This window comes from Cervus elaphus, chromosome 21 (assembly GCF_910594005.1).
Source record: "Cervus elaphus chromosome 21, mCerEla1.1, whole genome shotgun sequence".
NCBI classification, from domain to species: Eukaryota; Metazoa; Chordata; class Mammalia; order Artiodactyla; family Cervidae; genus Cervus; species Cervus elaphus.
The window spans coordinates 71,264,071-71,287,259 of NC_057835.1; the positions used below are offsets into that span (position 1 = coordinate 71,264,071).

At 42.3% G+C, this 23,189-nt stretch overlaps 2 protein-coding genes and 1 long non-coding RNA gene across 8 annotated transcripts in view; all 3 read left to right on the top strand.

Moving 5' to 3' along the window:
- CDH17 (cadherin 17) overlaps positions 1–11,498 on the top strand; it is an 86,552-nt gene extending 75,054 nt beyond the window's left edge. For all 5 annotated transcript variants that reach the window (XM_043880455.1, XM_043880458.1, XM_043880460.1 and 2 more), the window contains exons 14-18: positions 972–1,102; positions 3,522–3,761; positions 8,118–8,234; positions 8,369–8,482; positions 10,663–11,498. In XM_043880455.1, the coding sequence (XP_043736390.1) occupies positions 972–1,102; positions 3,522–3,761; positions 8,118–8,234; positions 8,369–8,482; positions 10,663–10,763 (703 nt within the window). In that variant the 3' untranslated portion in view covers positions 10,764–11,498. The remainder of the gene's footprint in view (positions 1–971; positions 1,103–3,521; positions 3,762–8,117; positions 8,235–8,368; positions 8,483–10,662) is intronic.
- Positions 11,499–14,448: 2,950 nt separating this feature from the next.
- On the top strand, positions 14,449–15,442 carry LOC122679590 (transcription factor BTF3-like). Its single transcript, XM_043880425.1, has one exon. The coding sequence runs from the start codon at positions 14,563–14,565 to the stop codon at positions 15,049–15,051; it is 489 nt and encodes a 162-aa protein (XP_043736360.1). The 5' UTR covers positions 14,449–14,562; the 3' UTR covers positions 15,052–15,442.
- A 1,969-nt stretch (positions 15,443–17,411) lies between these two features.
- LOC122679395 lies at positions 17,412–22,934 on the top strand. Of its 2 annotated transcripts, none has more exons than XR_006336383.1 (3): positions 17,412–17,480; positions 19,485–19,655; positions 22,627–22,934. It is a non-coding gene; the product is annotated as an uncharacterized LOC122679395 (long non-coding RNA). The 2 variants fall into 2 exon arrangements; XR_006336384.1 differs by lacking the exon at positions 17,412–17,480 and adding an exon at positions 17,793–17,890.
- The last annotated feature ends 255 nt before the right edge of the window (positions 22,935–23,189 follow it).

A 23,189-nucleotide genomic window follows, 5' to 3' on the forward strand; every position in this document is an offset into this window, starting at 1 on the left:
TCTGCCTTAGTTCCTGTAATTTCTTCTGCTTAAAGCATCCTTCTTTTTCTTGCTTTAGTTAACATCTACCATTTCAGATGTTTCAGAAAAACATCTATTTCTGCTTTATTGACTATGCCAAAGCCCTCGACTGTGTGGGTCACAATAAACTGTGGAAAATTCTGAAAGAGATGGGAATACCAGACCACCTGACCTGCCTCTTGAGAAACCTGTATGCAGGTCAGGAAGCAACAGTTAGAACTGGACATGGAACAACAGACTGGTTCCAAATAGGAAAAGGAGCACATCAAGGCTGTATACTGTCACCCTACTTATTTAACCTATATGCAGAGTACATCATGAGAAACGCTGGGCTGGATGAAGCACAAGCTGGAATCAAGATTGCCAGGAGAAATATCAATAACCTCAGATATGCAGATGACACCACCCTTATGGCAGAAAGTGAAGAAGAACTAAAGAGCCTCTTGATGAAAGTGAAAGAGGAGAGTGAAAAAGTTGGCTTAAAGCTCAACATTCAGACAACTAGAGGGAGGATTTTAATAGACAATTCCAGGTTGTTTTATTTGAAAAAGAAGTTTAACTTTTTTCACTAGAGTTTGTGACTCTACCTTTTTAAAAAAAATTAAAACAGGTACAAAAACCACTTTGTAGGGATGAACAAATCCTTCTTTTGAAGGCTGACAGTAGGCAAAGAAAGCATTGAAGGTGAAGGTGAGGTTGTTCAGTCATGTCTGACTCTTTTTGACCCCATGGACTGTAGCCTACCAGGCTCTTCCATCCATGGGATTTTCCAGGAGAGAGTACTGGAGTGGGTTACCAAGCATTAGTAATACTAAATTATGCTTCTTTACATATGTTGTCAATAGTCTGCAAGGGACAGTGCTGATATAACAGCATAGAGGTGCATAAACTATCTCCATGTTTTCATGCAGGTAACATGGGCTTTCTTTTGCTCTTTTCTCTTACTGAAGTTATTCACTGAGAGGCGACAAGAGAGGTTGGCTAAGAATCGACCCTGTCACTGGTGAGATCTTCAGTGCAGCGCCGCTGGACAGGGAAGCTGAAAGTCTGTATCGGGTACAAGTGGTGGCAACGGAAGTAGGTGAGCCGACACAAATGCGTACAAGGTAACACAAGTGATCGGGGCTCCGTCAGTAGAAGTGGGAGGGAAGGCGAGGTGAGTGGGAAACTCTACCGGGTCAAATGGCCGGAATATCTGACAGTGGAGAAACGAGAAGAGTCCAAGCACGGAGGGAAGGGCTCACCCCTCCTTGGCTATGTTCCAGGTGAGAACCCTTGTGCCTGCCACAGGGCTCTTTCAGGCCGGGCTGCCCCTGGAGGCCGGCAGGATTTAGGGCTGCTGCTCCCTCTGTGGGGTGTGCAGGGACCACGGCTTCTAGGAAGGTTCCTGTGCCCCCACTGAACTACCCTGCCTTCCTCCAAAGTGGCTGTGGGTTTCTCCAGGCAGTGGGATCAAACCACTGCGTAGTAATATAGAGTTATATGGTGATGGTGGTTCAGTCACTAAGTCGTGTCTGACCCTTGTGACCCATGGACTATAGCCTGCCAGGGTCCTCTGTCCATGGGATTGTCCAGGCAAGAATACTGGAGTGGGTTGCTATTCCTTCTCCAGGGGATCTTCCCGACCCAGGAATTGAACCCAGGTCTCCTGCATTGCAGGCAGATTCTTTACCAACTGAGCTATGAGGGAAGCCCCAGAATTATATAATATATAGTAATATACCTGCCTGACTTACCAAAAAAAAAAAAAAATGAGAACTGAGCAAAGTATGACTAAATAAACACAGATTTAGAGCAAAGAAAGAAACTTGCAAAACAGAAAGCCCAGGTTTGGGAATAGGAATAGGGTAAATTCCAGTAGGTGGGAATCATGAAAATGGTCCCTGTCTGTGAAAAGATGAAGAGCAAAAGTACTGTAGTCATGTTAAACCAAAGAGGCTGGACCTGCAGATGTGTGTGCTGAATTTGAAATGGTTGTGGGTGAGCGCACGGACCTCGCTGAGGTGGGTTGGGGGCACTCTCTCTCTTGCTTCTAGTTAATGTGCTGCTAACACATACCACTATCACACTCTACACATTTAACTCTTGATTTAAAAAGCTCCTGATTTCATCAGCAGGAAGTTTCTGGTGAAGTCTTTGTGCTCCGCCTTCCGCTAAAATGTACCGTGGGGTCAGCACTTCACTTTAGACGTGTCCTAAAGCCTATCACAGTTTAGAAGTGTCGGGAATCAAAAACAGGGTTCAAAACCCAGCCTGGTGTGCAGCTGTTGGCCCTTGAGTGATCCATGTCGATGAAATGACTTCAAGAACACGGTAGCTCTTCCTCCTTTGGTTAAAGAGACAGCTGACGGGAAAAGCAGGCAAATAGAATTTACTGGAATTGAAGCAGGTTGGAGTCAGAAATTGTAGAAACATCAGGGAGAATGAGAACCGTCAGTGTTACTGCTATACTAACCATCTCCTTCTAAGCACTTACCCCTCACACAACACTATGGGGAGGGATTATAATTGATCATATTTGATACAGAAACCAAGATACTGATAAGTAACTCACCAATGATCACACAGCTACTAATTGCTCAGGCAGCAAGGTCAAAATTTTTACCATGATACCCCAGCAAATAACATTTGTACAGATCTGTACAATTTTCTAAGAATACTACACATTGGATCCTCATAAAGTCACATTTTATAGCTGAAGAAATGAGGCTTAGAAAAGTTTAAAAAATATATATTTATTCATTTATATTTGGCTGCCTCGGGTCTTAGTTGTGGCACTTGGACTTCCCTCTAGCTGTGGTGGGCAGGCTCAGCTCGGTAGTTGTGGAGTACAGATTTCGTTGCCTTGCAGCCGGTGGGATCTTAGTTCCCCGACCAGGAATCAAATCCTCACCCTCTGGACTTGAGGCAAAGTCTCAACCACGGGACCACAGGGAAGTCCTGAGGCTTAGAAAACTTAACCATGCCTAAGTCAGTGATGAGGAGCAATTGAAGTTGTGGGCTCTAGAGTCAGATCTCCTGAGTTGGAAGACTCTCCACTGCTGTGTGACCTTGGGCAAGTCACACAACTTCTCTGAGCTCCAGTCTTCTCACCAATAAATGTATGCCAGTATTGTTTTGAAGTAACGTGTATAAAACATTAGCACATAATTCTTGGGTGTGTGCGTGTGTGCTCAGTTATGTCTGACTCTTTGCAATTCCATGGACTGTAGCCTGCCAGGCTTTTCTGTCCATGGAATTTTCCAGGCAATAATACTGGAGTGGGTTGTGATTTCCTCCTTCAGGGAATCTTCCCGACCCAGGGATCGAAACTGTGTCTCCTACATCTCCTACAATGGCAGGCAGATTCATAATTCTTAGTTATTTTTATTATCAAGACTTTTAAAGCAGAAAATGAAACTAGGTCTGAATTGTAAATTTTTTTAAAGTAAAGGAAATAGCCTTTCTGATTGAGAGGAGAATGAGAGCAGACACCGTATTTCAATGATTCAATTCCTTAGGTGGATCCTTCTTGAGTTCCACGGCGCAATTCCACCTGACCCTTACGGATGTGAACGACAACTCCCCACGGCTGGCCAAGGAGTACACGGGCTTGTTCTTTTGCTATCCCCTCAAAGCACCCGGAAGTCTCATTTTTGAGGCCACCGATGATGATCAACCGACATTTCGGGGTCGACACTTTACATTTTCCCTTGGCAGCGAAAGCTTACAAAAAGACTGGGAAGTTTCCAAAATCAATGGTGAGTTGTGAAAAGAACATTGAGAAAAACACCGATGGGCGATGAAATGAGTTTTCAATTTGCCTTGATGTGTGTGCAGCACTCAGCACAGAGCTTTCTCCCATGCTCCCGAAAGGAAGTTCATGCTGTGGAGACTCGCACAGGCAAGCTCTCCAGAGGGGTGAAAGCCCCCAAGGTTGGGAAAGGACAGATTGTTAACGCTCAGTGTCCCCTTTGGTGTACACGAACGGTTGGACAGCAGTTGGTGTACATGCATGGTTTTGCAGTCAGAGCAGCATTGCAGAGCAACCAGTGGCAGCTGAGAAACAGATTTCGTCATGATCTTTTAAAAACAGCTTTATTGAAATATCATTGACATACAATTAACAGCATATCTTTAAAGCATACAGTTTTACAAAAGTTGACATATGTATGTGCCACTGAAGCCATCTGCACAGTCAGGTAAGAACAGCTCCACCAGCTCCACCAGGTTTGTTCATACTCAGTTGCAATCCCTATTTTCCACCCCACGCTGTTCATCCATCCCTCAGTCAGTTCAGTTGCTCAGTCGTGTCCAACTCTGCAACCCCATGGACTGCAGCAGGCCAGGCTTTCCGGTCCATCTCCCGCGAGTAACCACTGATCTGCTTCCTGTCATTGTAAATTGGTTTGCATTTTCAAGAGTTTTATGTGAATAAAATAACAGCGTGTACTCTTTTTTTTGTTTGGTTAATTTCACTTAGTATACTTATTTGGAGATTTCACCGTGTTGTTGCATATTATCAACACAGCACTCATTTGTATTGCGGAGGAGTATTCCATTGTATATCATGATTTATTATCCATTGACTTATTGATTATTACTTAAATTGCTTCCAGTTTTTGCCATTTCAAATAAAGCTGCTATGAACATTTGTGAAGTACTTTGTAAGAGCCTGTGCTTCCATTTGTCGTGGTTAAATACCTGGAAGTGGTCATATGGTAGCTATATGGTCAAATTTTTAAGAGGATATCAAATTGTTTCCCAAATAGTCTGTAACATTTTACATTCCCACCAGTGAATGAGAATTCTTGTTGCTTAATATTCTCAATGCTTGCTATGCTCAGTGTTTTTAATTTTAGCCATTGGAGTGGGAGTGTAGTATTTCGTTATGGTTTTAATTTACATGGCCCAAGGAAATGGCAACCCACTCCAGTGTTCTTGCCTGGAGAATCCCAGGGACGGCGGAGCCTGGTGGGCTGCCGTCTATGGGGTCGCACAGAGTTGGACAGACTGAAGCGACTTAGCAGCAGCAGCAGCAGTGACTGATGGTGTTGAACGGCTTTTCATAAGCTTATTTGCCATCCATATATCCTCATTAGTGTAGTGTCTGGTCAAATATTGTGCCTGCTTAAAAAATTTAGTAAAGATTTGACTTCTATTGTTGTCTTTATTTGTCAGATATATGTTTACAAATATTTCTTCCCAGGCACTGTTACATTTTTATTTTGTAACAGTACCTTTTGAAGAGCAAATTAAATTTTTCTGATGACATCTAATTTATTGATATTTTTCCCTTATAATTTGTGACTTTTTTGCATATTCTTTAAGAAGTTTTTGTCAAGGTTATTAAATTTTTCTTATTTATTTTTCTTCCAGAGGAAAAGGAAGCTATGGTTTTAGCTTTTACAGTTAGCTCTATGATCCATTTTAAGTTAATTTTTTTGTGCACGTATGGTGAATGTCAAGGTTCATTTTTTTTTAATATGGCTATCTAATTATTTAAACACCTTATTGAAAATATCCTTTTCACATTGAATTGTCTTGGCAGCTTTGTCAAAAATCAAGTGACCACATATATATGGGTCTATTTCTGGACTCTCTCTTTTCTGTTTCATTGAGTTCTTTGTCTATCTTTATAGCAACACCATAATGTTTTGATAATTGCAGCTCAATAATAAGACTTGAAATCGGGTAGTGTAAATGTCCTCGCTTTGTTCTTTTTCAAGGTTTTTTGCATTTCTATATAAATTTTAGAATTAAGCTTGTCTGTTTCTACCCCTAAAACCTATGCCGGTTGTGACTGAGATAGTATAAATCTGTGCCTGAATCTGGGGGAGAATTTAAATCTTAACAAAATTGAATTTCCCAATCCATGAATATGATTATGTCTCCACTTATTTAGGTCTTCCTAATTTTTCTGAGCAATGTGTTTTAATTTTCTAAGTATAGTTTTACAGAATTTCCCCTAAGCGCTTCATATTTTTATGCTGTTATAAATACTTAAAAATTTTAATTCCAGGATATAGAAATATAACTGATGATTTTCTTGTACTGATCTTGTAGCATATAACATTGCTGACCTCACTTGTAAGTTCTCTCTCCCCCTTTTCCTTACATTTTCATAGTTTTTCTACATGTTGTCTGTGAATCATAATAGCTTTATTTCCTTTCCAATCTGGATGGCTTTTTATATATTTAGCTTGCTTTCTTACTGGTTAAAATCGCCAGAACAATGTTAAATGAAGGTAGTGAGGGAAGAAACCATTTGGCTTCTGATCTCAGGGAGAAGGCATTCATGGTCTCTCACTGTTAAGTATAAAATTAGCTATAAGTTTTTGTAGATGTCCATTATCAGAGTGAGGATTTTATCTTTTATTCCTAACTTGCTGAGAGGTTGTTGTTGTTTTTTTTTTAATGAAGTATGATGCTAAAAATTTCAGGTGTTTTTTCTGCATCTATTTAGATGGTTGTTGGTTAATTTAGGTTTTTGTTGTTTTTGTCTGTTAGTTGGTGAAATATTTCAATCAACTTTTATATCTTAATTCAGTCTTTTCCTGAGATAAGGCCTACTTGATGTGAAATATTAGCATTTTTATAACTGATTGGATTCAATTTGCTAAAATTTTAAGAATATTTCTATCTATATTCATAAGGGACATTGGCCTATATTTTTCCCTTATAGTGCCTTTGTCTGATTTTGGTATCAGAGTAGTGCTGGCTTCATAGAATGATTTAGAAAGTGTTCTACCTCTTCAATTATCTGGAAGAATTTGTGTAAAATTGCTTTTTATTTTTTCCTTAAAGTTTGATAGAATTCACCAGTGAAGCCTTCTGGCCCAAAGTTTTCTTTGTAGGAAGTCTTAACTGCAAATTCGATTTCTTTAATAGATAAGGGACTACTCAAGTTATAGATTTATTTTTGGTTGAGCTTGCTAGTTTGTATCTTTCAAATGATTTCTCTGTTTCAATTAATTTGTCTAATTCATTGGCACAAAGTTGTTCATAATATTTTATTACTTTTAATAATTACAGAATATGTAGTGATATCACCTCATTCTAATATTGGAAAGTTTTGCCTCTATTTTGGTCCAGAACAGTCTGGCTAGAGGTTATTAATCTCACTGAATGAACTTTTGGTTTCATTGATTTTGCCTTATTTTTTGTTTTACATTTCATTGCTTGGATCTTTATTATTTCCTGTATTCTTCTTATGTTGTTTTTAACTTGTTTTTTGGTTCTGTTTTGATTAAGGTGGAAGCTGAAGCAACTGAGAATTTTTTTCTTTGTTAATGTAGGCATTTGGTGTTATAATTGATCTCAGTGTCGTATTAGCTGTATTCCATAAAGTTTGATGTATTATTTTCATTCAGTTCAAAACACTTTCTAATTTCCCTTTAGAGTTCTCCTGTGACACATGGGTTATTTAGAAGTAGGCTATTTGGTTCTCATATATGTGGGGACTGCCCACATTTTCCTGGTTACTGATTTCTAATTTAATTCCATAGTGACCTGAGAACATGTGATTGGAGTACTTTTAAACTTACTCAGAGTTTTTCTTTCAGTACTTTACAGACATTTCTTCACTGTGTTCTGGATTGTGTTGGTTCTTCTTTGTTCTTTTGAGTATAATATCCTTTTTTCTCTGGATACCTTTAAGATTTTCTTTTTCACTAATTTTCAGTAAATTGAGTATTATATACCTTGGTGTAGTTGTGTTCACTTTTCTTTTTCCTGAGATTTGCTGATCTTCTTGGATCTGAGGATGTAGAGTTTTCATCAAATTTGGAAAGATGTTAGCAATTACTTCTTCAAATATGTTTTCTAATTCAGTGTTTGTGGCCACTTTATGGAACATAACTACCAGGAGTAATGACAACCTGCTGCATTTAGTGTTCATTTCTACAGCGAAGTCAGGAATTGAGAATTTGATGGCTGCTTCAGCATCCTTTTTAACATTATGGGGGGTACCTGTGGAGTGGTGATACTTGTGGTAGTTTAACTCACACTTTCATCTAACCATTCATATATGAGACAGAGATTAGCTTTATTCCTGCTCATCCAGGGGCCCACAGTTGTGTTTTCACGTCAGTCATTTTTTTCCCCTCTTCTGACAGGAACTCATGCCCGCCTCTCCACCAAGCACACGGGCTTTGAGGAGAGAGTTTACAACATCCCAATCCGCATCAGTGATGGTGGCTGGCAACCCATGGAAGGGACTGTCTCTTTGCCAGGTAGATATTTTGCCACAGGCAACTTGGGATAATGTCTCTCAATATGGTAATTTGTGAGAATTCTTATCTTTAATACAGGATCTTGCAGTTGTTTGCTTGAAAATTTATCTACCAAATATTATTCTGTTTCTCAGTTACTTTCTGCAAGTGTGTGGAAAATAGGTGTTTCCAGCCAGCGGCTCACATGCCTGGGATACCCCCGGTGGGCATGGCAGTTGGCATACTCCTTGCCACCTTTTTGGTCATTGGTGAGTATAGTTTCAAGGATTTCTGCCCTGGGCCTCAGAAACATGAGCTTACACGAGGGTCTGACTTCATAGGCTGAGCTGGGGCTGCTCAAATGGCAACCTGGGCAATAACCAAGAATATAGATCACCAGCAAACCATAGCCAGCCTTCCTGATTGGGAGTTACTGCTTTGGTACTACCCTCCATCCATCACTGCCTTGCTGGTTAATTTGGGAAACACCACATATGCGGCTTTAAAGAATAAATTATTGTATCTCACTCTGAGTTACCAAGCTTTCATGATGAAGGAGAAAGAAATGCAGTAGCTGTGCCTCTGTTATGTGTCAGGTACTGGGCCTGGTGGAAGACATGGTGACATAAACGGATCTTTCACTCACAGAGCTTAGGGTCTAGTCTGCCATTGTTGGAATAGGTAGAAGCTGGCCTTCCAGTGGAGATGCGGGCATGTCTGAAGGACCTGACATGTTGCAGAACTCCCCCTTTTGTGTTATTGTGACTGTGGACCTTGATTCTTTATTATCTCAGAATAATTCCACTGCATCGCAGGCCTCACTCTGCCTTGGCCCCTAGAGAGCAGAGTTCCCTGTCTTCTTTTTTGTAAACAGCTCAGTGTCTACTCTAGTCTTTACCCTCTTTCAATGGTTGTTCTCACCACAAATTAAGTATTAGAAGTAGATACTTCATCAGTTCACATGCACTTGAGTGAAGGAGTTGACAGAGTTTCACATCCTTTCTCTTTTAAAGGAAGAGCTGGGGTTATTCTAAGTCTTCTTCATTGTTCTTTTGGCATCTGTTCTTTTCTGCCATCATTCGGTCTACCACCCTGGATTCTGATTCATAGCTCTAAAAGGGATTTCATTTCCTTATACCCTTCTGTTTGTATTCCTCATTATTATGATATAGAAGGGGCTTTGTGACGTGACCATGGCCCATCCTAATATGTGCATAGTAATAGTAGTGTTAGTCGCTCAGTTGTGTCCAATCCTTTGCGACCCCACAGACCATAGCCCACCAGGCTCCTCTGTTCATGAGCTTCTCCAGGCAAGAATACTGGAGAGGGTTGCCATTCCCTTCTCCAGAGGATCTTCCCAACCAAAGGATCAAACCTGGGTCTCCTGCATTTAGGCAGATTCTTCACTGTCTGAGCTATAAGGAAGTCCCTAATATATGCATGGTGACCATTATTTCTCTCTGACAACAGTTTGCTGCAAATCTATGCTAATTGAGCTGGCTTTTGAGGTTTACTCACTTACCAAACTCCCCCCTACGTCTATGCCTTTTCTTATTCTATTTGTCTTCTCATCTTGAAAGGATTTTTGAGCTTACATGCCATGGTTTTCTAGCATGACCATTTACTCTCAAAATTTTACCACAAGTTAAAGATTGGATGAATTTGGTGATCTACAGATAGAAGTAATAGGATCTTGTAGTTTCATATCCTTACTTTTTTTCAAAATATGAGGATTGGGATTATTGTAAGATTCTTAATGGGCCTCTGAGCATCCAGTCTTTTCTGCCATTATTCCTCCTGTGACCCTAATGCCAGGTTAATTTCCTAGAAACAATCTCCTTTTTCATATAGGTCTCTGGTTTGTAGTACACATTTAGTGCTAAAACACACAATGTAATTTTGTAGGAGGCCAGAGATGAGGGAAAGCAGAGAGGTTAGGTAGTCTACTCAAGCTGGAGCCATGAGGAAGGTGTGAAAGAAAATGTGATACTTGGTGAAAGTAGGCTTTAGGTAGGTTGACAAATCCAAGAAAAGCTCTCTGGTTGTTCTCATTGGACTATTTCCTCCAGGGAAGGAGAAGGAGGACTGGAATCAACATCTATTGACTGTGTCCTAAGTTCAGGAACTCTGTCAGCTGCTCATACACTTAGTCTTCAGGGTAGTGCAAGCATAAAGTCCTATATCCCTTGACAGAGGCCTGGGGATAGCCATCAGCTTATATATAACTTGGGACTTGTTACACACTGACAGCAAGATAAGTGATAATCGTACTCATCCAAGAAAACCCATGCCTAGAAGCCCTTAATCACCATGACAACGAAGCTTTGTTGACCCACTCACAAAGTGAAATTATATGAGTCATTTTTTCCTACCAGAGTGCTACTTTATAAATGAATGTGACAGTACATTGTAAGATTTCATCTATTTGACTCTGATTTTTCTCTTTTAGGTATAATTTTAGCAGTGGTGTTTTTCCGGATGAAGAGGGATAAAGGCCAACATAATGCTGAAAGTGCTCAGGCATCTGAAGTCAAGCCTCTGAGAAACTGAATGTGAAAAAGAATGTTTGAGTTTATGTACCAAGTGCTATTTCAGTAACACAACCATTTAATCCCATACTTTTACTTTTCATCCAACATGTGCATGGCCAGTTTTACAGATAAACTCTCTTGTCTTTCGATATTTTATTACTTTTAGATATTTCATGTGCTATAGACATTAGAGATATTTTCCAATTTCTCATGACACTTTTCTACTCTGCAAATGCCATAGCTATTTCTCCAAACACAAAAATGTGTGTATTTTTCCCTCTTAGGGAATGAGGGGCTGATGAAATACTCTGTTTATTTTTGCTTCCTCAAGAGGTTTTATCAGTCACCCATCACAGAGCTTTCTGGATTCCATTTATGCTTTTTTCTAATTCCATCCTGTGTCTCCTTCCACCATATCTCCCTTGGTATTTCACTAATTTTAAAACATTTGTTGGAGAAAAGAACAAAGCAGAGTCTCAGGAAAAAAAATAAAAGGGCAGACCTGTCCCTCAGTTTGAACAGAAACACTTCATTGTTTGAAGAGGCCTGAGTCACAGACCCTGGTTGCAAACACCAACCACTCACCATGTTTACTCACCACCCACCATGCTCATGTGCTGTGCACGTTTCCTTTATGTGTATATTAATAAAGTTTTGGTTATTATATATTTAATGGTGAAGGAAAATAAGGAAGCATGAAAGATGTAGTGACAACAATCAAGAATAAACATTGGCTGTGGTTTTGTTTCTTGGATTTCTTTGGTTCTGCTTCATGGTTCTTTGCATTTCTTGAGGGAAGGAGTGGTTACCTCTCATTAATCAAAATTACCTCTCATGTAGAATTAACCCATAAAGAGGGGTCCACAATGAAATAAAAATTCACTGTGCTTATGATCATGGATTGGGATGTTCAAGGCAGGTACATGAGGAATTTTAAATTTTTAAATAAGAAAACCTCAGATTTGGAAGCACTTCTAGGACCTGGAGCTGTTGTCCAGCTCCCGATTTGAGTCTTTGAAAGCATTCAATATTACACAACCTCTCAGAATTTTCAGGAATTTTGGGGAAAACAACTTGCATTTGAAAAGGTGCTCCTACACTGATGGCTAAAGCAGGCTGTGGAATTCTGTTTTTCATAAATAACCCTCTTTGTGGGCTTTATATTTTTTTGAAAGCAAAAAAGACAAAAGAAATTATGTAAACTCTGTTTCTAAGACCTCAGTATTACTTTCTTGCATAATGTTATCCTGTGTCTCAGCATCATACTGAGCTTTTTTACCTGTTTTTTTTTTTTCACACAAGACTCGTTGGAAGTCTCATGATGGATGAGGTTCTCTCTTGTCTCACCAAATGCTGAAAGACCAAACAAAAGAAGACAAAAATCTAGGAGCGCCAAAAGCAAATCTACTGCACAAATTATACCCCAGCCTAAAGAATGGTCTAACTTCTATAGGAAATTTTCTTGTGTGTTTTTGACCAAAAGTGACTGTGATCTAGGTCACTTAAAACTGCGTCCTTGTTGTTGGTCAGTCTCTCAGTTGTGCCTGACTCTGCGACCCCATGGACTGCAGAATGCCAGATCCCTGTATCATTCCTGAAAGACAGGCAGTTCTGTGGCAGGTCTGCTCAAGGGGCTCAAGAACCTTCCTGCCTCAGTTCAGGGTTGTCCTCTCTAGACCAACTTGTATCACCTAATAGTAGACTGATCACACATAACCTTCTCATCTAAAGTCACTGATTAGTATTCATGCTTTTTCCCCTTGGTGGGCCCTCCCTCTAAACCTTCTACTCCTTTCATGACCAGATCCTACCCATTCTTAAGAGTCTTCAAGACCAATTTAAATACTGGTCCCTTTGGGAAGCCTTCTCTGAGGATACTACAGGGACCTGGCCACCATCTCCTCTAAACCTCTACACTGTGGTGAGGAAAATGCCAGGACCTATTCCCTCTGCTGGTGAGAGTGGTTCCATTTCCACTGGAAGACATCTTCCCCCCCCTTTCCCCAGCTTTTCCACACCCAGTCTGTATAGTTTGAGGCGTCAATTTCCTGTTTTTCCCCATGTCCCTAGACTCACTTCTAGAATTTTGTCGAAACTCTCAGAAAACAGCTCTCTTTAAGTACAATTTGCTAAACTAGTAGAAAATAAGCTTAGAGCATTCTCGTCACCATAAGAGGTAAGCCTGTTTCAGAGCAAGGCCCACAGAGAGTTCAGAGGAGGCTTTGAAAATGCTGAGTGCCTGTTCCAGCTCTGTCTGAGGGCAGCCTTGCTCTGGACTTTGCCATCCTGTGAGGCAGTATGTTCCTTTTTACTTAAAACTCAGTGGACTTCTGCCCTGGCAACTAGAAGACTGGATGTTTGTACCTTACTTGTGGACCTTCTGTTCCACAACTGGAGCGCATTTGACCTCCCCAACTAGTCTGGGGTTTCTCTGGATCCTTTCAGTGTCTCTCTGACAAGTCTTGGCTCATAGCGGCTCCTCCGTAGGTTTTTAAAGAATGAATACATGAAATACCTGATTCATTTAAGCCATTTATGCTATTGTCATTTAAGGGGCACCCATCAGACAAAATTGAAACTAATCCATCCTGTGTTTAGTTACGGTATCTTCAAGGATACCTTAAGCTCCCACTTTACCACCCTGCTTTTCCCTACATGTAAAGTGATGCACCGTTCAAACATCCTCAGAGCTGAAAGCAGTGGTGAGTGAGGCCTGTGAGTGACAAAGCCCGCAAGAGTTTCTGGATGATTGACAAGTGGCTGAGAGAGAGAGAGGGTCTCAGGAGCAGGGGTGGGGGTACTCCTGGGAGAAGCTCTGAGGAAAGCCTTGGGGGCTTCTGAACCGCAGTAAAGGAAGGGAAGAGATCTCGGGCGGTGGTGGTAGCGGCGATGGGGTGGGGGTGGTCCATGGTCCAGATACTCACAGGCAGGAAGCTAAGTTTACCTCGGGAGGTATCCAGGGCAAGAAGTATCCAGGGAAAGAAGGAAGGAATTTGTTTTCAAGGTTCTGTGTGATGCTATATGCATCATGGGAACTTGTTAAACTTGGAAACTTAAGAGTTATCTGAAAAGAAACGATGTCTTAAAATTTTATTTTTAAAATTCATTTAAACTATTTTAAAAGGTACAGTTCAGTAGCATTAAGTCCATTCACATTATTGGACAACCATCACCGTCACCCATCTCTAGAACTTTTTCATGAATGTGTAGAGCTTCTAAATGAAACAATTAAACATGAACTCCTCATCCCTTCCCATCCCTAGTCCCTGGCAACAACTGTTCTAACCTTCTGTCTCCATGAATCAGGTATCATACACTATTTGTTCATCATATCAGTGTTTTAAAACAGGTTTTAAAATAGTAAGAGAGAAAAAGTAGCATTCAAACCTAGGAGTTATCTTATGAGGAGACTGTCTCAAAGCTAATGCTACTTTCGATTTTGCTGCAAATGTCCTTCTACACTTAGATATACATTTTACACATCTATGAAGATATCCATACAATGCATACACAATGCATGTGGGTTCTCCAAACACACACACAGTCTCGTTGCTCCTAAATTTCTTCTCACTGAAGCCTGTATCTTTCTGGCTAAATCCCGAGACTATGGACAGCTGTGGATGGCCAGCTCTCTACCACAGGGGTGCTCAGTGGACACATGTTAGAATCACCTGGGGGAGTTTTTAAAAAATACTCACTCCAGCTCTAGCTGCCATCTTGCGTCCCCGCGTGTGTGCGCCCAACCTCAGCTGGTCTGCCCGAGACCACCTGAGCGTCAACCCTAGTCCCCCGCGCGGCCCCATTTCCGCTCCAACAAGATGAAAGAAACTATCATGAACCAGGAGAAACTCGCCAAACTGCAGGCACAAGTGTGCATTGGTGGGAAAGGAACTGCTCTCAGAAAGAAGAAGGTGGTTCATAGAACAGCCACAGCAGATGACAAAAAACTTCAGTTCTCTTTAAAGAAGTTAGGGGTAAACAATATCTCTGGTATTGAAGAGGTGAATATGTTCACAAATCAAGGAACAGTGATCCACTTTAACAACCCTAAAGTTCAGGCATCTCTGGCAGCAAACACTTTCACCATTACAGGCCACGCTGAGACAAAGCAACTGACAGAAATGCTCCCCAGCATCTTAAACCAGCTTGGTGCCGACAGTCTGACCAGTTTAAGGAGACTGGCTGAAGCTCTGCCCAAACAATCTGTGGATGGGAAAGCACCACTTGCCACTGGAGAGGAGGATGATGATGAAGTTCCAGATCTTGTGGAGAATTTTGATGAGGCTTCCAAGAATGAAGCAAACTGAATTGAGTTAACTTCTGAAGAAGATAAATCTTGAAGAAGTTACTGGGAGCTGCTATTTTATATTATGACTGCTTTTTAAAATTTTGTTTATGGATCTGATAAAATCTAGATCTCTAATATTTTTAAGCCTAAGCCCCTGGACACTGCAGCTCTTTTCAGTTTTTGCTTATATACAATTCATTCTTTGTAGCTAATGAAGCTGAAGAAGCCTAAGAATAAAGTTTGAGACAAAGATAAATAAAATTCTTTGCCTAGTATATGGTTTTATTTTTTATTTCATTGATACCAATTTGTACACAGAAGGCAAAATTGTTTATAGAAAGCTAATCATGGCATGTAATATGACTGATAATGATGAATGGAATCTGATTAAAGATTTAAAATGACAGTATAAAAAAAAAAAAAATACTCACTCCAGAGCCCCATCCCCGAATGAGTCAGCATCTCTGGGCAGGGTGTTTAAGCTTTAATATTCTGAAAAAAAAAAAAATCCCTGTGTGAGTCTAATGTGCAACCACGGCTGATATCCCTTATTCCAGGCAATCCTCAGAGGGGTTAGCACCAGGCTGGTGTGGAATATGATCCCCTGTGGGGTCTGAATCAGCATCTTTCTTCAGAACATCAGCTTCCCAAGCCTCTCAACTTTCTGGCACCTTTAACCTTAATCAGGCCTTAATCTTAACCCAGCTGGAAACACAGACCATGACCTAGAGCTCAGGGAAGGGGAGGGGGGGGTGGGGTGGTGGTGGGTGCTGTCAAGAGAGCCATTCCTCAGCCCTCAAAGATCCTTCTGCTGAGAGAGGCCTTGTGGGTACAGACCCAGGTCACCCTGCCAGCACATAGGAGCCTGTGAACTCCAACCATGAAGCTGAGAAGAAAGACATGGCTTTCACCTGTGGAAGAGCAAAATTTTGTAGACTAGAGCAAAAATTACTCTGAAAACACACATTTCTGTAAAGTGGTCTTCTTGTGCTTGGAGACTTGGTTATTTAAAGGGACATTCCTGACAGTCTTCCCTGTAGCTCACACGGTAAAGAATCTGCCTGCAACGCAGGAGACATGGGTTTGCTCCCTGGGTCAGGAAGATCCCCTGGAGAAGGAAATGGCAACCCACTCCAGTATTCTTGCCTGGAGAATCCCATGGACAGATGAGCCTGGCGGGCTACAGTCCATGGGATTGCAAAGAGTCAGATACGACTGAACGACTAACACTACTTCCTGACAGTGTTAAAGACAAAGAATATTTTTCATAACACAATTCAGTTCAGTCGCTCAGTCATGTACTACTCTTTGCGACCCCATGAACCACAGCACGCCAGGCCTCCCTGTCCAGCACCAACTCCCAGAGTCCACCCAAACCCATGTCCATTGAGTCGGTGATGCCATCCAACCATCTCATCCTCTGTCGTCCCCTTCTCCTCCTGCCCTCAATCTTTCCCAGCATCAGGGTCTTTTCCAATGAGTCAGCTCTTTGCATCAGGTGGCCAAAGTATTGAAGTTTCAGTTTCAAAACCAGTCCTACCAATGAACACCCAGGACTGATCTCCTTTAGGATGGACTGGCTGGATCTCCTTGCAGTCCAAGGGACTCTCAAGAGTCTTCTCCAACATCACAGTTCAAAAGCATCAATTCTTCAGCACTCAGCTTTCTTCACAGTCCAACTCTCACATCCATACATGACCAGTGGGAAAATCATAGCCTTGACTAGATGGACCTTTGTGGACAAAGTAATGTCTCTGTTTTTTACTTCCCATTTTATTGGTTTTCCACTTGTACCTCGAGCATGGTACAGGCACCATTCAACATGTCAAAAGGACTGTATGCTACGTGCTAGTCATGTATCAGCCATCTGGGCCCTTGGGACAAGGAAGGCTGCATCCTGACAGGGTAGATAATTCTAAAGGAGAAGGGACTGTCCTGGAACCCAGGGGTAATAATGTCCCCAGCTAGGGCACAAGTCACACCTGGGACCTCCACAAGTTATTTGTCTCCAATAGCCCTTGGTGTTTGGGGACAGAAATCAAAGCCCACCCCCCACCTTTTTACACAAGATCCTCATCCTGGGAGTGCATGGTTGGACAGAAAGAGGAGTGAAGCCGGGCTATGGAAACAAGGGCTCCTCTGATGGGGAGAAAGAGTTCTCACTTTTTCCATTGCAACAGCTGGGCTGAGGGGTAAGTTCCGGAGTTGGAAAGCTACACTGGAAGGGGAGGAGGGCAGACGTGAGGGAGGTGGGAATAAAAATAGCACCTGTGTGCTCGCAGCATTTTAGTTACTTGAATTAAGCACAGGACTGGGCGGAAACAGAAGGTATTTTTAGTAACCGAAGTTAAACTGAGACTTTCTGGCTCTTGGCCGAGAGAAGATCCCAGAGGCGGAATTTCCAGGGGTCTGCCACGGCCTTGGCTGGCTGTGGACACAAAGAACCGGGTAAAGGTCCCCTCAGGGGCAGGAGGGGAGAGGCCCCGGGGGGCTCCTTGCCTAGTGTGGGTCTCTGTGGGAGGATCTCAGAGCGCCTTTCTGGGGCCTCTGAAGGTGAAGCCTTCCCTGGAGTAAGCAGGCCGCGCGACTCGGCGCTGGATCACTTCTTGGAGTCCCGGTTCCGGTTCCGGTTCCTGCTGAGCCGGAAGTCGGTCCTGTGGTACGGCTTCCTCGGGGTGTGAGTTCTTCCGCGGTTGCTCCGCATCCTCCCAGCTCGGTTTCAGTGACCTGAAGGATTACTTGGGCCCGTGTGTTCTCCAGGAAGGCCCTTCAGGAAGTGGAGGCTGAGAAAGGGCCAGGCAAGGAGAAGTTCTGTGGGAGGCAAGGCCTGTGAGGGATGGAGGGAAGGAACCGCGAGGGTAAGGGGAGCCCGGGCTGTGACCGATGGGTGCTGGGTGTTAAAGGAGCCAAGGAGGGCGGGAAGACCTTTAGGAGGAGCCTCAGGCCTGCTGTGCAGCTCTGAGAGCCCGGGGCCAGGCCTAGGCCGAGCTCGAAGCAAAGACTGTTGGAGAAGCCCACGTTGGACAGAAGCCTCTGATCTCAGAACCCCTACTCCGCCAGGCTGCTGACTGGGGATGTGATCCTGAAGGTGGAGGTGGCGATCCTCCAGCTCCTGCAGTGAGGGGGCCTCTTGAGGGAACATCTGAGCCTGCCCCCACCCCCATCCCATGGCTGTCATAGTTAGGTGACCATCTTGTCCTTTTGCTTATCCATAGGTCAGATATTTGTCGAGTCTCCACCATGGCTAGAGGTAAAGAATCCTCCTGCCAATATAGGAGACTCAGGTTCAATCTCTGAGGAAAGATCCTCTGGAGAAATGAAATAGAATAAAATACACTCCAGTATTCTTGCCTGGAAAATCCCATGGACAGAGGAGCCTGGGGGCTACAGTCCATGGGGTCACAAGGAGTCCAGCACTACTTGGAGACTTAAAATAACAACAACCACATCAAGGTCTGATACTGAGCTAGGCACTGGGAACACAAATCACATTAGTTAGTAATTCTACAGCATTTATCATGTGCCCTGTACTGTTCTCAAAGCCTTGCAAAATATTGTCATTGAATTGTTACAACAACTGTATGAGGGAGGTACAATTATTATGTCTGTTGTACAGATCAGAAACTGTAATAGAGAAAGGTGAAGTATGTAACTTGCTCAAGGTCGCATACCAAGTAAACAACCCTAGAAGTTGTAACTCTGAAGTCCATGCCCCAAACTACCATATTTCATCTAATCTAAGGAACCATCTTTTATAAGATGCACTGTTATTTCAAGTGACACTAAGAAAGAAAGAAAGTGAAGTCGATCAGGCGTCTCTGTCCATGGGATTTTTCAGGCAAGAATACTGAAATGGGTAGCCGTTTCCTTCTCCAGGGGATCTTCCCAACCCCAGGATCGAACCCAGGTCTCCTGAACTGCAGGCAGACGCTTTACTGTCTGAGCCACCAGAGAAGAAAGACAAGAGCTCTGCAAATCAACTTTGCCATTCCATTATTAGTAAGATGCATCCTCAACTGCAGAGAGGTTAAAGCGTGAAAAAGAAAACAAGTCTTGAATTGATCATTGTTACAAAGAGGCACTGTCTCTGTTCTAAGGCACAGTTGCACAAGGGAGACAACTTCAATGATCGTTGTGCAGTGAGCTGAGCAAGTCACACCAAGGTGGCGCACACACGGACTGCTTCGGTGGCAGAAGGGGGCGATCTTCACTTCTATCTGAGGGTCTGGGAAGCCATCGCAGAAGTGGTGCCCAGCTCTACCTTAGGGTTTCTCCAAATAGAGAAGGGAAGGATAGAATTGGGAAATCTGGGGTATTTTAAGGGCCATGATTGCTAATACGAATGCTATTAATAATCAGCAGTAGCTAACAATAGCTAATCATTTAGTCTTCACCACGTGTCAGGCACCGTATTTAGAGCTGTCCATGCATAATCCCATCTAATCTTCACAGAAACCCTTTGAGAAAGCAACCTTACGAGGAAGAATCCCAAGGCTCAGGAAGTGAACAGATTCATCTCCTACAGCACAACTAATAGGTAATGTACGAGGATAAGGATCTCTGGCAGCCCAGCTCCCAACTCTCAGGTTTTAACTACACTGCAGAGCCACCTCCAGGAAGCAGGTTAGTCTTATAACAATGTACTATACACCTGAACTTTGCTTAGAGAGTAGAATTTCAGTGTTCTCTCTCTCACACAAAAGGTAAATATGTGAGGTGATGGCTGTGTTGATTTAATTAGTTCAGTGGGAAGAATTCTTTCATAACATGTACGTATATCAACTCATCACTTTGTATACTTTTAAGTCTCTTGCTATGTTATTTGTCCATTGCTATATTTCTCAATAAAATGGAAAAAAAAAAAAAAGAAGAGAATTGGTGATGAGACCTGCTCACCAAGATCACTCTCATCCACTGAGCTCTCCATTTCCTGGGAAAAGCACATGTGAGGGCTAAGCGTTGTCCAGCCCAAGGGTTGAAGAGAGACCTTTGGCATACCAAAGACCTGTCTCTGAAGTTGGGCAGAGGATGAGTGATGGGCAGGAGGTTCTGCAAGCATTGGTGCAAGATTGGGGGCACTCAGTCATTTCAATGAGCAAGTCTTTGCTGAAAGCTCATCTCAGGCAAAGATCTGTGCTGGGCATCCAGAGGACTTTTGAATGAAGTCGTGGACTGAGCGTCAAATGTTGCATGAATGAAATATAACGTTGAATTCCTTTGCAGGCCTCTCTTATCCAACCCCTACCCACTCTGACCTCATCTCCTGCCTCCTCCCTCTTACTCACCATGCGTTAGTCACACCGGCCATCTGGCACTTCCTTAAGGGGGCAAATTCCTTCCCCTTCTGTTCCTTTACATGTGCCTCTGCCTGGAAGATTCTCCTACTTCTAACCCCCTTTTTTGTGTCGGCCCTTTTCTCTTGCTTTAGGTCTCAGTGTTAAGTTGGTCTCTTCCAAGCTGTCCTGTCTGTTATTTTTACACCTGTTAATTTTCTTCCTAGCACTTTCATAGTGTATATTATATCCTTTATTAGTTTGCATCTTTAGGGGCAGAAACCTTGTTCGCTGTTGTATCCCATCACTGAGCATGGTGCTGGCATGTAGGAGAGGCTCTGTGTTTGAATAAGTGAATAGCTTAACTTAGAATCTAATTATGGAGCCAAGATGTACATCGATGGCAGAGAAGAGTTAGCTGCTGAACTTTCAATGAATGGAGAGAAAATGTGGGCAGAAAATGTCAAGGAGGTACAAGCACTGAACAGGGTGGGCAGAATCCAAAGACATAGGGATAACCCTGGAGAAGAACCAGCTAGGAGAGAAAACCCAGTCTGTGGGAGAACACAGAAATAGTTTTCTCTTCCCTACAGGTTTGAAGCACCTTCAGTTTCAGTACCTGCAGTCCGTCTAGCTTTACTTACCCCGTGCGCTCTCCTCCTGCTTACTGGAACATGAGCAAAGGCCACAGTGGCCAGTTGTCCAAACTTCCTTCCCCAGAGTGCTCTGGTGGACTCCCCTGGGGGACCAAACAACCCTGAGATTGAATTCGCCTATGGCTCAGCCCAGGAATGAGGATGTTTGGGGGAAACCAGCATGGATGCTGCCTCACCTCATGAAAAGTGATCCCCAGAGTCCATGGCTCAGAGGGTAAAGAATCAGCCTGCTAAGCCAGAGAACTGGGTTCAGTCCTTGGGTGGGAAAGATCTCCAGGAGAAGGAAATGGCTACCCACTCCAGTATTCTTGCCTGGAAAATTCCATGGACAGAGGAGCCTGGTGGGCTACAATCCATGGAATTGCAAGAGTTGGACATGACTGAACGACTAACACATGAAGTCCAGAAAGGACCTCAGATGGTCATATTTTAGAATCCCTTCAAGGAATGTAGACACAGATATAATTCATCAATTATAGTGTCTTCAGTCAGCTATTCTCCCTCACCCCGCATCGAGGTCTAATAGAGCACATTATTTGATTCACTTGCTTAAGAGTTGTACTTGCACAACTTTGAATTTCGTGAATTTCCACACTGTACATTTTGAAGGTTAAGACTTGTTACCATTTTACACATGTTCTGCCTTATTCATCTTACATGTCTAGTAGGATGTCTGTAGAGCATCAAGTCTTATTTTAATTATTTATTCATGTGTTCACTTCACCTCACCCCATCCCTATCCAGCACACACTCTACACAACTTGAGGGCAGGAGACCAGGTCTTATTATCATTGTAACTCTGCTGCCAGCAAAGAATCTTTAATAAAACAGTTTCTTGGTAAGTGTTGAATTAAACTGAAGCATTCTAAGACCTTCCAGAAGTTCAGTTCTCTTTTTTAGCAAAGTTGCCTCAATTCACCTGAGCCCAAGGTGGTTTGCCTATTAACTGTATAATCCAAAATCTGTGTCCTCCTTGTCAAAGACTATTAAAGGGCAAAGATCTCGTTTTAGTTTTAACTGGTCTGTGACTTAATTTGGGAAGCCTTGCCTTATCCACGATTAGACATTATTGAACAAGAATACAGAAAAATGAACTGAAAGTTAAAAATAACTTTCTGCTATAGTGAAATAACAATTTAAAACTCTAAGCAAAACTCTTTGCCACAAACCTCAACCCAGGAATCTAGCTATTTCAGAATTTGTAGGGATTTAATTGCCACATTTCTGCCAAGGACAATACCATGCAATGGAGCTAGGAATGAAGTCATTTGGGCATGTGTTTTCTGGAACTGTGCCGAAATAGTTTTCTTCTTGACATATGCCCAGCTCTTTAAAACAGCTTAGCATTAGTAATGCTCATAGTTTCTTTATAAAATCATGTTTGAAATATAAAGGAAGCATGGAAAGATGCTCAGAGTAAGGGAAAGGAAAGAAAAGTAAGGAGGAAAGCATTTGTTGAGGATGAGTGAACCCTCAACAAGAGTGCATGATGAAAACTGCTCTGTCAATGACAGCCTTATCCATTCAAAGAGTCAGCCCAATGATTGACATGACATTTGCCCCCTGAATTAGGACACTCTGAATTTAGCTAAGGATTATCTTCTTTAGGTTCATGCATTATTCACTTAATCCACAAATGACTATTACTTTTTTTTTATTCCTAAGAAATAGGCAGAAGCAGTGATGACAACCCTATGCCTTTGCTCATGAAGTTTCCTATCACTCATTTCACTCCACTCCTGTCAAGTCTTCGGAAGGAATTTTGGATGTTCCCTGACTCCAGGTTTAAGGACTCTTCCACCAAAAGGTTATAAAGTAAATGTTTACAGTAATCTTTGCCCACCTTGGACTGTTCCTATCTCTGGTATTTCACCACGATCAGAGTCTAAGATCATTTGGCAAACATTTTAAGGAAATAAAAGGTATGAAAATCCCTTTATTGAGGTCAGAACTATGGAGTTACAGAGAGACTTGGTAGACTCCCCAGCAGCTGAGAACAGTCAGCTAGAAAGTGATGCAGAAATTCATAAACCATATTAAAAGTTTTGGTGCCCTGGAAAAAGCTCTGCAATGTTCCAATCATTAAATTACTCAACTGAAATCACTTTCAGATGAGCAAATGCAGAACAAACCCAAGCTTTTAAACCACAACATATGTTCCAAAAGTAAAATGGAAAGCAATAAAGCAGAGTGGTCTGTTCCTACTCCCACCTGCTTATGCAGGTGAT

Bases quoted from the DNA above. Each gene is read 5' to 3' on its own strand.
- LOC122679590 (XM_043880425.1), top strand. From the start codon at position 14,563: ATGAAAGAAACTATCATGAACCAGGAGAAACTCGCCAAACTGCAGGCA.